The 10,139-nt window shown below is 48.5% G+C and overlaps 1 protein-coding gene across 1 annotated transcript in view; it reads right to left on the bottom strand.

Annotated features, from left to right (window-relative positions):
* Positions 1–206: 206 nt before the first annotated feature.
* Positions 207–10,139, bottom strand: part of AATF (apoptosis antagonizing transcription factor) — a 106,486-nt gene continuing 96,553 nt past the window's right edge. The window contains exon 12 of the mRNA XM_040455119.1: positions 207–548. Within this exon, the coding sequence (XP_040311053.1) occupies positions 485–548 (64 nt within the window). The 3' untranslated portion in view covers positions 207–484. The remainder of the gene's footprint in view (positions 549–10,139) is intronic.

The following is a 10,139-nucleotide window of genomic DNA, read 5'->3' as shown; positions in this document are numbered from 1 at the left end:
GCTCCTCAGAGCCATGATCAATCACCAAATGTTATCCACCCCGAAAGCAGCATTTCAGCCCAGAATTATTGCTCCTGTGAGGTTTTGTATTGCGAGAGGAGGCTGACTAGAAAAAAAAGTGAAAACCCTCCCAACAAACACCATCACCACTCTAGAGCCCTCAGTCAGACTTACTCTGCTGCTTAAGAAATCACATGTGGCAGCGCGGCAGTGACAATACTCTTTATTTGTGATGGTGAAAGGGCGTGGGGCACCGGTCCTTGGCAGACTGGGGCAGGGAAGACATGGGACATTTGGTTCCAGGCTTCCCGGGACTTAGCAGGCATGTGCTCTGCACGCACCCCTTCCTGGGACTTCCCAATGTGCTCGACCCTGCTGGCCGATGGCTTCCTCCACTCGGGGCTCCACGAGGAGCCGACCTGGCTAAGGCGCCGTGGTGTTCAGAGGCCCTGCCTCAGGTCCGCAGCGACAGAGATGGGTGCTGTCAGTCCCTCTGGCCTTCGTCAGGAGGGCGGAGCTGCCCAAAAAGAGATCGATACAACTCTGTCCTGGAAGACAAACAAAACAAACTGGTTAACTTTGCAAGGTTAAACAAGAACTAAGAAGCTGGGAAATGCCCCAATCGGTTTCTTCAATTGCAAACACAGCCGTGTAATTAAAAATGCATCCCACAGCCCTTACTCACAAATACAAAGGAAGGAAGAACCTAGAAGCGCCGATCAAATAGTAAAATATGTAAATAGTCCGGTGTGGCTAGATACCTGTCTCCAGGGAATGAGTTTTCTATAAGTTTGCCCTTTACAGACAGGCTCTTCAAGTAAGAAAACAAGATTGAATATTTTAATAGGATGTATGAGACTGCCGCACGACGAGGAGGATTCAATCAGACATGGGATGTAGGGGGATATGATTTAGTTTTCATACATTTTCTTGGACTTGGAAGTACTTGAAAAACAATGAAAATGACCCAGCAACAAGATTCCAATTACTATCACATGTGCAGCTGTTTGGTGATAGAAGCAAGGCTCTTCCCCACTCCCCTGGCCCCTTTTATCTATTTTCAATCTAATAAATAATTCGATTGGCTAATTTATTTCTAGAGCTGGGTTTCGAAATTTAGAAAATGATAGTATGCCAGGGTCTTGGGTCCTTGAAAATAAAGTATCACTGCCGACCTCTGTTTCTGTTATCAAATGCAACACACATCCAGCCACTTGGCCAAAGCTACGTGTCAAGGCCTGGCAATCTAAAAAAGGGTGGGTTTGGGGTGGGGTCCCTCCTGCCATTGTCACAGGAGCTCCAGGACACTTCCCCTGTGGACAGAGAGCAGGTTCTCCCTGCGGGATCTGAGGAGGGTGGAGAGCCACGGAGGGAGGAAACGCGGCCCGCCTAAGGCAGGTGACCCATGGCTGTACTCCGTGTGACGGCCCGGCCACTAAATGCTCACGGAGGGACAGCAGGCACACAGGGCTGAGGTCCTGTATCAGTGAGGGAACGACCCCAGAAGAAAGCTGTGCCTGCTGTTTCACACTCTCGAGATCGAACCATAAAAAGACAGCCAGCTGTCGTGGCTAAGAAAACAGGCTTTTACAAGTGGCCTCATAATCGGAGAGCCATCTTCAGCAAATCTGCCTTTCAAAACAAAACGAAACACCAAACCACCACCCCTCAAACAGCTGTGCGGGTTCAGTAAGACTTCAACACAAAAACTTAGGAGTCTGTTTTTGAAGTCATCTTGCTGTGGCTGTGGTTGTGGGCGGGAACAGAGGTACGATCGTTAGAAAACCCAGCAATAAAAACAGCATATTAAAACTTTTTTTTAAAAAAAGGAAAGATCCTAAAGAAGAAAGTCCAGTGGCCCAGAATGTAGCCAAACCCCATCATACTGGGGACCATAGTGTGGGCAGAGGTGTGTGGCTTAGGAAACCGTGGGTCTTTAGTATTATCACAGGAATCTCCCCCTCACCCTGAACCACCAGCCAGCTCTGAGGCCTACAAAGGCCTCAGATTGACCAGGGGCTCCATTGTTTCTTTTGTTCCTGTGCTTTGTACACCTGCCTGCTCGGCCTGGCCGGCCGGAGAGCACAAGGCTGGAGGGCGCTTCTGACCAGATGCAAACAAGAGGCAGGCAGCCTCGCTTCCAAAGGCAGTGGCTTCTGAGTCACCAGCTCCATCACATGAAAGATGCTTCCCCGTATCGCACCATGGCCTATTTGCCAATAAGCACAAGCCTCTCTCGCCATTTCAACGCAAAAAATTCAACGGCATTAAGGTGGGGGTGGGGGGGAGCGGCCACGACAGAAAGGATTAGTATGGCTTTAAGGCTGCACTGGCTGGCGAGAGGGATTGCTATTCAGGCCTTGGCAATCACACCCTTTCCCACCTCTCCCTGCTCCCTGCTCGCCTGCCCCAGACCCCATCATTACCGCCCAGCAAATGCTTTCACTCGGCCGCTGCAATCGCAGGGAAGTGCCTGGGCCAAGGCAGCAGTTACTGGCCGCAGCAGGGTTCACATGTCGGGAGCAGAGAGTGAAATGCAGAAACCCATGTTTTGATAGAACATCATTTCACACTCAAGTGGACAAAGCTGACAAACATATGCAGCTGTTAGTGGCAAAGCAACTTGGAAAGCTGAGGGGTCTGGGATCTCAAAATAGTTTGAGAGAGACTAGGAGTAAGGGATTATTCCAATCTAAAACCTCCTAGTAATTGCAGCTCCGCGCCTTCCTCATCACCTGCCACCAATCAGGGATCGTCTCTACCCTCAAAGCATCTCAGACTCCCCCGCCCCTCGAGGCCTCCACTAGCCATTCCAGTCGCTTACCAAGAATACGGTGACGGCCTCGAACGGACTTTCCTGTTCCCTTCTCTGCCCGGCCCTCTGTTTCTCAGCCCCAGCACCGTGGCACCACCGGGAAGAAGCCCCCAGGCTCCAACTGCTCTGCTCAGCGTGGCCCCAGTGCGTCTTTCCCGCAGAGGCTCTGTGCGGCAGGACATGCCAGGCTGGACACTGTGGCCGCTCTGAGCCCCAGAGTTTCACAAAACCACGCAGCCCCCTCAAACATTTTGTAAGCTGACACAAAATTTTTCTCAATAAATTTAATAGTTACAGAGGATATAATTACCAGAACATTGTGAATACTAACTTTTGAAATAAAACTCTTACATTTTTTTTTTGTAATGCACCCAATGGAATATGCCATACTGACTCGATAGTCATCATCATTCATTTAAATAACACATAAACATACTCTTCAACTTGGAAATTTTACAGCATCCTCTCCTTTTTAAACTCGTATTTCCATTTGATTCTTCCCTACAGATTTTTGTCCTAATTGTTTTATGCTTGAAAGTCTTTTTATTTTTATTTTTTTAAATTTTTTTTTTTCAACGTTTATTTATTTTTGGGACAGAGAGAGACAGAGCATGAACGGGGGAGGGGCAGAGAGAGAGGGAGACACAGAATCGGAAACAGGCTCCAGGCTCTGAGCCATCAGCCCAGAGCCCGACGCGGGGCTCGAACTCACGGACCGCGAGATCGTGACCTGGCTGAAGTCGGACGCTTAACCGACTGCGCCACCCAGGCGCCCCTGCTTGAAAGTCTTTTATTGATCACCCTATTAATACTTCTTAGCCACAAAAAACAAGTATGTAAATTGAAACACATTTTGAAATTTCAGAAGTTGAAATGAAAGTATTAAAAAAAATTTTTTTAATGTTTATTCATTTTTTGAGAGACAGCGAGAGACCGAGCACAAGCAGGGGAGGGGCAGAGAGAGAGAGAGAGAGGGAGACACAGAACCCGAAGCAGGTTCCAGGCTCCGAGCTGTCAGCACAGAACCTGACACAGGTCTCGAAAGCACGAACCGTGAGATCACGACCTGAGCCGAAGTCCGACTGAGCCACCCGGGTGGCCCCTGAAATGAAAATGTTTTAATTTCTTGACACCATAAGGCTCTAGGTAATTAAAAAGTACTTCTGGATTGTGTTATTATTACATAATTATTATGATAAAATCGACATATACCATGGTATAATAAAACATAATTTTGGTGAACATTTAATACACGTAAATATGTAAAATGTTACTGGAACTGCATGCCTTCATGATATGGATGAGGCTTTTCATGTACCCGTGGTGAACAGCATTTAGTGCCAGAATGAAAGAGTGCTCAGCATCCAGTCTATCCCTGCTTGTTGGTTTTTGCAGACACAAGTAAGGAGAAAAGTCACGTGAACAAGTAGATGGGCATCAGAGAGTTTCGTTACAGCAAGGTCACCCAATTCTTTCAATTTCTTCTGAATTACATGCCCCCCCCCCCCCAAATCACATAGTGATCTACCACCAAAAACTGGTTTTAATGATCTGCGAGCTGACAGCTCAATTAGGTTCTCTTGCAATTTTGTTGAAAATAAAGATCTGGGACCATCTGACCCACAGGGACTGGTTACCCAGGCCTAGTGGCCTCCGTTCTCCATCCCACGCCAGTACGGAGCCGTGCGCTTGCTAGGGGGCCTGGACTGGGCAGAAAGCCTCCTCCTCAGAGAGGAGGGGCTCGGGCAGGCTGTGTGTCAGGTGAGGGAGACCCACAGCCCCTGCTCAGGTGCACTCCCAAGCAGCCCCATTTCGGGAAAGAGCACACATCTGGAAATCGATTCCCAAAAAATGCGCGTCTACTTTCCCCTTGGGGAGTCTCTGCGCACCCCAGTGTGAAGACTCAGGGGCGGGGGAGCGCTGCGTACTTCCCCCAAACCCAGACAGGCGTGTGATGTGGTGCCAGTGCTGGGGGGAAGATAAAAGCATCTGAAAAGGAACATGTCCACATCCCCTTTCCCCATCCCAAGGAAAACAAAACTAAAAATAAAACTAGGTAATAAAAAGGCACCATGGGACAGAGGGTCAGACTGCCTTCTGCTGCATGGAACATTTTTCCCTGCAGCATCTTTCCTAACCAGGATTTAGCCATGCAGAGAAGCTAAACTATCAATCCTTCAGGTTAACCTTGTCTCCATCTGATTCTCTAGGGTAAGTGTATAGTTTAATACTTGAGGTCCCCTTAAGGCTATGCATAATGAACTTGGTTTAAAAAAAAAAAAAAACCCACGTAATTCCTGCTCCCTATCACTTCAAGAATCAAGATTTGAATCACTGAGCTGCACCGCCTTCCCCTCTTTGTTCCCTTCCCCCCACACTCCCAGCCTCAGTGGCCAGTGGGAACGTCCACTGTGGAAAATGTATTAATGTTCGTGTCATGCAGGAGAATAACCCACGGAGTAATTAACAAGACTTGGACCTAAGGTAGAAGGTCGATAGCAGGGGCTCTTCCTTGAATTAAAATTTAACTTACCCTTTATTGCAACCTACAAAAGCAAGTAATGAGCACTAACATTTTTATTTCTTTTAAACTGTCATTTAGGCTGTAGAGGGGATAATTACCTATCTCTAGTGTAGTAAGGTTTTATAACCCTTAGTGAGGCATTTTCTAATTTAATATTTTTACTATATTATCATAAAACCTGTTTCTGGAAAAAAAATGATCATGGATTAGCAGCCATTTTCCATAAAGACAGATGTGTGTGTGTGTGTGTGTCTGTGTGTGTATTAGGATTCGGTTTATTTATTACAGGATTCTCCTGAAGACACTCAAAGTACCACAGCTGAGCGATCCGTGCAGCACGGTCACTCGGGTGGTGGGCAAGCCTTGCGGCGGCCCGAGCTGAAGTGGGGGGCAGCGTGCGTACAGAAGACTGCAGCCCCAAGTGTGTGCACTTCAGTGTGCTCCCCTCGGTTCCTTGTGTGCACCTCCCACCGCAACAAAAACCGGAGCCTTTCATGCTGTTGTTCGGGCAGTCGGCACTAAGAGACACGTTAAACCTGCACACGATCTGTGTGGGGCTTTCAATTTGCTAGGTCAGTAGCTTGCAGCACTGGGATACGGAAACAATTGTACTGGCTGTGCTCCAGAACACCGCACTCCTCCTCCTGTGGCCCGGAAACCCCAAAGCTGTCAAGAACCCCCTCTGTCCCCGTGGCCAGAGGCAGGCACTGAGAAAGCAGCAATGCCACTGCTCCCTGAAGGAGCCTGCACAGTCCCCAAAGTACATCGTGTTCCCCGAGCAAGTATTACAGGCAGGAGCTGGAAGCCAGGCTTCCAAATGTGCCAGCGGAGACAGTATCGCTGCTTTCCTGATTAACATTATACACATAATTTGCCCTTGATTAATTTGAAATTGTTCATTTGTTGCTTTGTGGCTGGGGGGGGGGGGCAGTAGTGTCTTCCTAAATACACAAGACGCAACCCAGAATGCGTCCTGGCCCCTCCTCCTTTCTAGCCTCTCCCTCTCTCTGCACCCTGAGGACCTTGTGCTGCACACAAAAGTGGTCTAGCATTTGCTGCCACTTCACTCAAGCCCTTAGGTAGCCATTTAAGAATAAAAACATGATGAAACACACAAAGGGAAAGAGAGACTAAGGGTTCCAACCAACAGAATCCTGATCAAATCCAAATCCTTAGGGGTCAGTATAGGAACAGCCAGAACAGAAATTCACACTGGCCAGCAGGGAAAATCATTGGCGATGTTACTGAAGCCTGCCTTTTTTCACGTTTGTGTTCTGAAAACAATGTACTTACTCGTGCTGTGGAAGCTCATGAACATGGTTAGAGGAGGTCCCTGCCTCAAAACACAACACAAACGTATGATATGCGCCTCACACCTATCTGGATGCCTATGTGAGCTTCATTAGACTTTGTAGGGAATGACGAGGCTGTGAATGACGACAGCGGAAGCTGAGTTGGGAAGGCGAATGGACCCAGTAAATGTGTCTAGTTAGACGGACCTGCTCCACTGGGAGAGACGTGTGAACATTCTTCCTCACACTGAACCCAACTCTGCCATTCTGTGACTGCTACCCATGGGCCCCTGGCCCTCCGGAGCCAAGAGAGAAAACAAAGCTGACTGCCCTTCCCTGCGGCAGCATTTCAATTATTTGACGGCTTCTCCTAACTAAATCTGTTCTTTGCTGGGTGAAAAGAAACAGTTCATTCCTGCTGTGGTGAAACCTGGAGTTCTCTCGACAGTAAGGTCCTCAGATCCTCTGAGCTAATCCTGATGCGCCTGGTGCAGCTTAGTTAATCCAAAGTGGGCAGAACAGGCGACTCTATTCCCTCCTCTGTTCTCACACCTCCCCTGCCTTCATGGAGCTTCCACTCTCTTCCAAATATCGACTGAACAAGATATCTTGCCAATTATTCCTTGACCCAGACCAATGACACCAAACAAAGCGGTCCTCCTGCCCCTCTGAATGCTTTGTGATCTGCTCCCCAAGACGTAAGACACAAAATAGTACCTTCCTTTAATCTTTTTCCTTCTGCTTCTTCTGACCCAAATCCATTTCATCCATATCAGTGACTTTACGAGTGAGAGAAAGTCGCTTGAGAAATGTTTTTGTGGCCTAACAGGGGAAATATATTGATCCAAACGGCAAGCAATTGCCCTGTGCTCCTTGGGGGCTGGGGCAGAGGGTGAACCCCAGCATGTCACAGGAATGGCATCCGAGGCAGACACATGCTGGAACTGGTCTCTGAGACTGGACTGTTAGGGACGCAATCCGAGTGAAGACACACACGCAGCCCTTATAAGGAGGCAGTGTCAGTTAGGACAACAGACAGAAATCACAACAGAAAATTTGGATCCTGAATATAGCCCAAAGGTCAGCCCTTAACTCTCTCCCCTACTCTCCTCCCAACATCCCCCAGCAACAAAAAGTGGTTCACAGGCTCCTTTCCTGAAATCTCATCACAATTCCATACCAAAACCCAACACACACACACACACACACACATACACACACGCACACGAAATGAGGTTAAAAGAAAAGAAAGCAGCCTTCTCTTACTTAGGACTTATTTCTTAAGAGGATCAAGTTAGCAAAGTACCAGAGAGGACTCCGAGGAGACCCACATCCATCACTAATTACCTAAATCTGGAGACCAGGCAAGTCTCTAAGCAGCCGCGGGCTGAACCGCAGCCGCCCGAATCCGCCACGAGGTGGCAGTACACGACGTGGTTCTAAGGACTCGGCCAGTGGTGTGGCTCGCGGCAAACTGCGCCCATAAATTACCTAGTGTGTCTGCTCTCATCACCATCCTCCCTGGGCTTGAAGGAGACTCTAGAAGGTCTGTTCCAATTCGCTCTTTTGGTCAGGTCAGAACTAGGTCCTTCAAACCTCTGCAAATGCTTTTAGCCCTGCAGCTTTAAATTACAGATGGTGACATGTGGCCTCTGGCCTGTCTCCTAAAGATCAGACAGACTCGAGATTTATAAATGTTCAAGGAAGCAGGTTGAGGGCCCAAACAAAGGAACTGAAAGGCTGGGGAAAGGAAGGCGAGGGCAGAGGGCCAGGGAGGCGAGACAAACGAGGGGTGGAATCTGTCCCGGGCTCCTCACTTGTGCTCTGTTCTGGTTCCCAAGTCGGCTACACTCACTCCACTCGAACAAAGGAAGAAAAATACTTGAAACTTCTGTCATTCCTACCGCTAGCTTTGAGTCTTTCAAATTCTTTTAAAGAAAAATAATTTACCTTGGTGGACTGGCAAAAAAATAAGGGTGGTGGATATGGGGGGGGTGGGGACAGTGGCACTCTAGACAAAAGGGATGTTGCCTCCTTTCCTGTGCATTAATATTCCATATTCCTGGGATGATTTCCACTTTCACAGTTTGACTGTTTTATAACAGATTTGATGCGAGAGAAGACAAATGGCCTCGCTAAGGAAAGACGACAAATCATCTCACCGCTTTTAGCAGGGTTTTCTCTTTATTTTTATTTATTTTTATTCTGTAGCTGGGCCGCAGAGCTCTCTGCCTTGCTGGAGATGTTTAATATTAACGTCAAGCCACCACGATCCCGGCAATAGAGTTGGCCGGTGTTGTGTTTACGGTTTTGTGACTGCTGGCTTCAGGAAGATGAAGCTCCTTGTTCAAACAGCAGCCCCTCTAACAGCTCCTGTTAAAAGCCAGGGGATGCTTCACTGCTTAGACGTGAATCACTTCCTCCAACCGCACTGAAGAGGAGACTGACACGCGAGTTACATTTGTGTCCCTATCAAGGCTGCTGCCCAGCGACCCGGGGCCTGGGGGGCAGCGTGTGCCGCATCTCTCAGCTCCAGTTTAACTCCTACTTTTGGGGGTCAAAACACATGGAAATTAGTGAAGGTATTTACTGGCAACCCACAGAGTTTCAGCAAGGCATTCTATTGCTTCTGGTAATCAGCTGGAGGACGCATTTGACTAAAAAAACCAGCACCATTCCAAACAAAAGCAGTGAGCACCGAGCACACAAACACCAGGCACCTGGTGGTGTGAGGTACTCTGGGCCCTGGGGCCAAGTCCTGACACTCTCCTCCCTGGGGTGCAAGGATCTTGTGCTCTCCCCTGCTCCTCCTCCCTCTTTGTCTTTTCATCTTCCTCCTGGCCAGGGGTGTAGACCTTTTCCTCGCTTCTATTCTTGGCTCTCCTCTCTTCCCTCTCCCACTCTCCCCTGGCAATCTCATCCACGCTCTCAGCACTAACAATCTCCGGTGGGCAGGACACCCACGGCTGTGGCTCCGGCACCCTCACCTAGACAGGCATTGCATGCCCTGGCGCGCAGGCTAGGCTTGCTGTCACCTAAACTGCCATTTGTTAATAAGGGCAGCAAATTCTCTATCATTCAAGGCCCACACTTAACTGCTTAATGGCAGGAAGCTACAAAATTACAGGTATCGATACCACATTTTCTTTCTTTTTTTTAATAAATATTTTCTTTTAAAAAAAAATGCTTATTTTGAGAGACAGCACACAAGTGGGGGGGAGGGGGGAGGGGAAGGGGATAGAGTGTGAGCGTGGGAGGGAGGGGGCTTTGTTGCCCTTTTTCGTGGGAGGGAGAGGGGGAGAGAGAGGTTTTAACAATCTCCGGTGGGCAGGACACCCACGGCTGTGGCTCCGGCACCCTCACCTAGACAGGCATTGCATGCCCTGGCGCGCAGGCTAGGCTTGCTGTCACCTAAACTGCCATTTGTTAATAAGGGCAGCAAATTCTCTATCATTCAAGGCCCACACTTAACTGCTTAATGGCAGGAAGCTACAAAATTACAGGTATC

This window comes from Herpailurus yagouaroundi, unplaced genomic scaffold (genome assembly GCF_014898765.1).
Source record: "Herpailurus yagouaroundi ecotype Mexico unplaced genomic scaffold, PumYag 215, whole genome shotgun sequence".
In the NCBI taxonomy this organism is placed as follows: Eukaryota; Metazoa; Chordata; class Mammalia; order Carnivora; family Felidae; genus Herpailurus; species Herpailurus yagouaroundi.
Note: the sequence above shows the minus strand (reverse complement) of the source record. Positions and strands in the feature narration are given on the sequence as shown.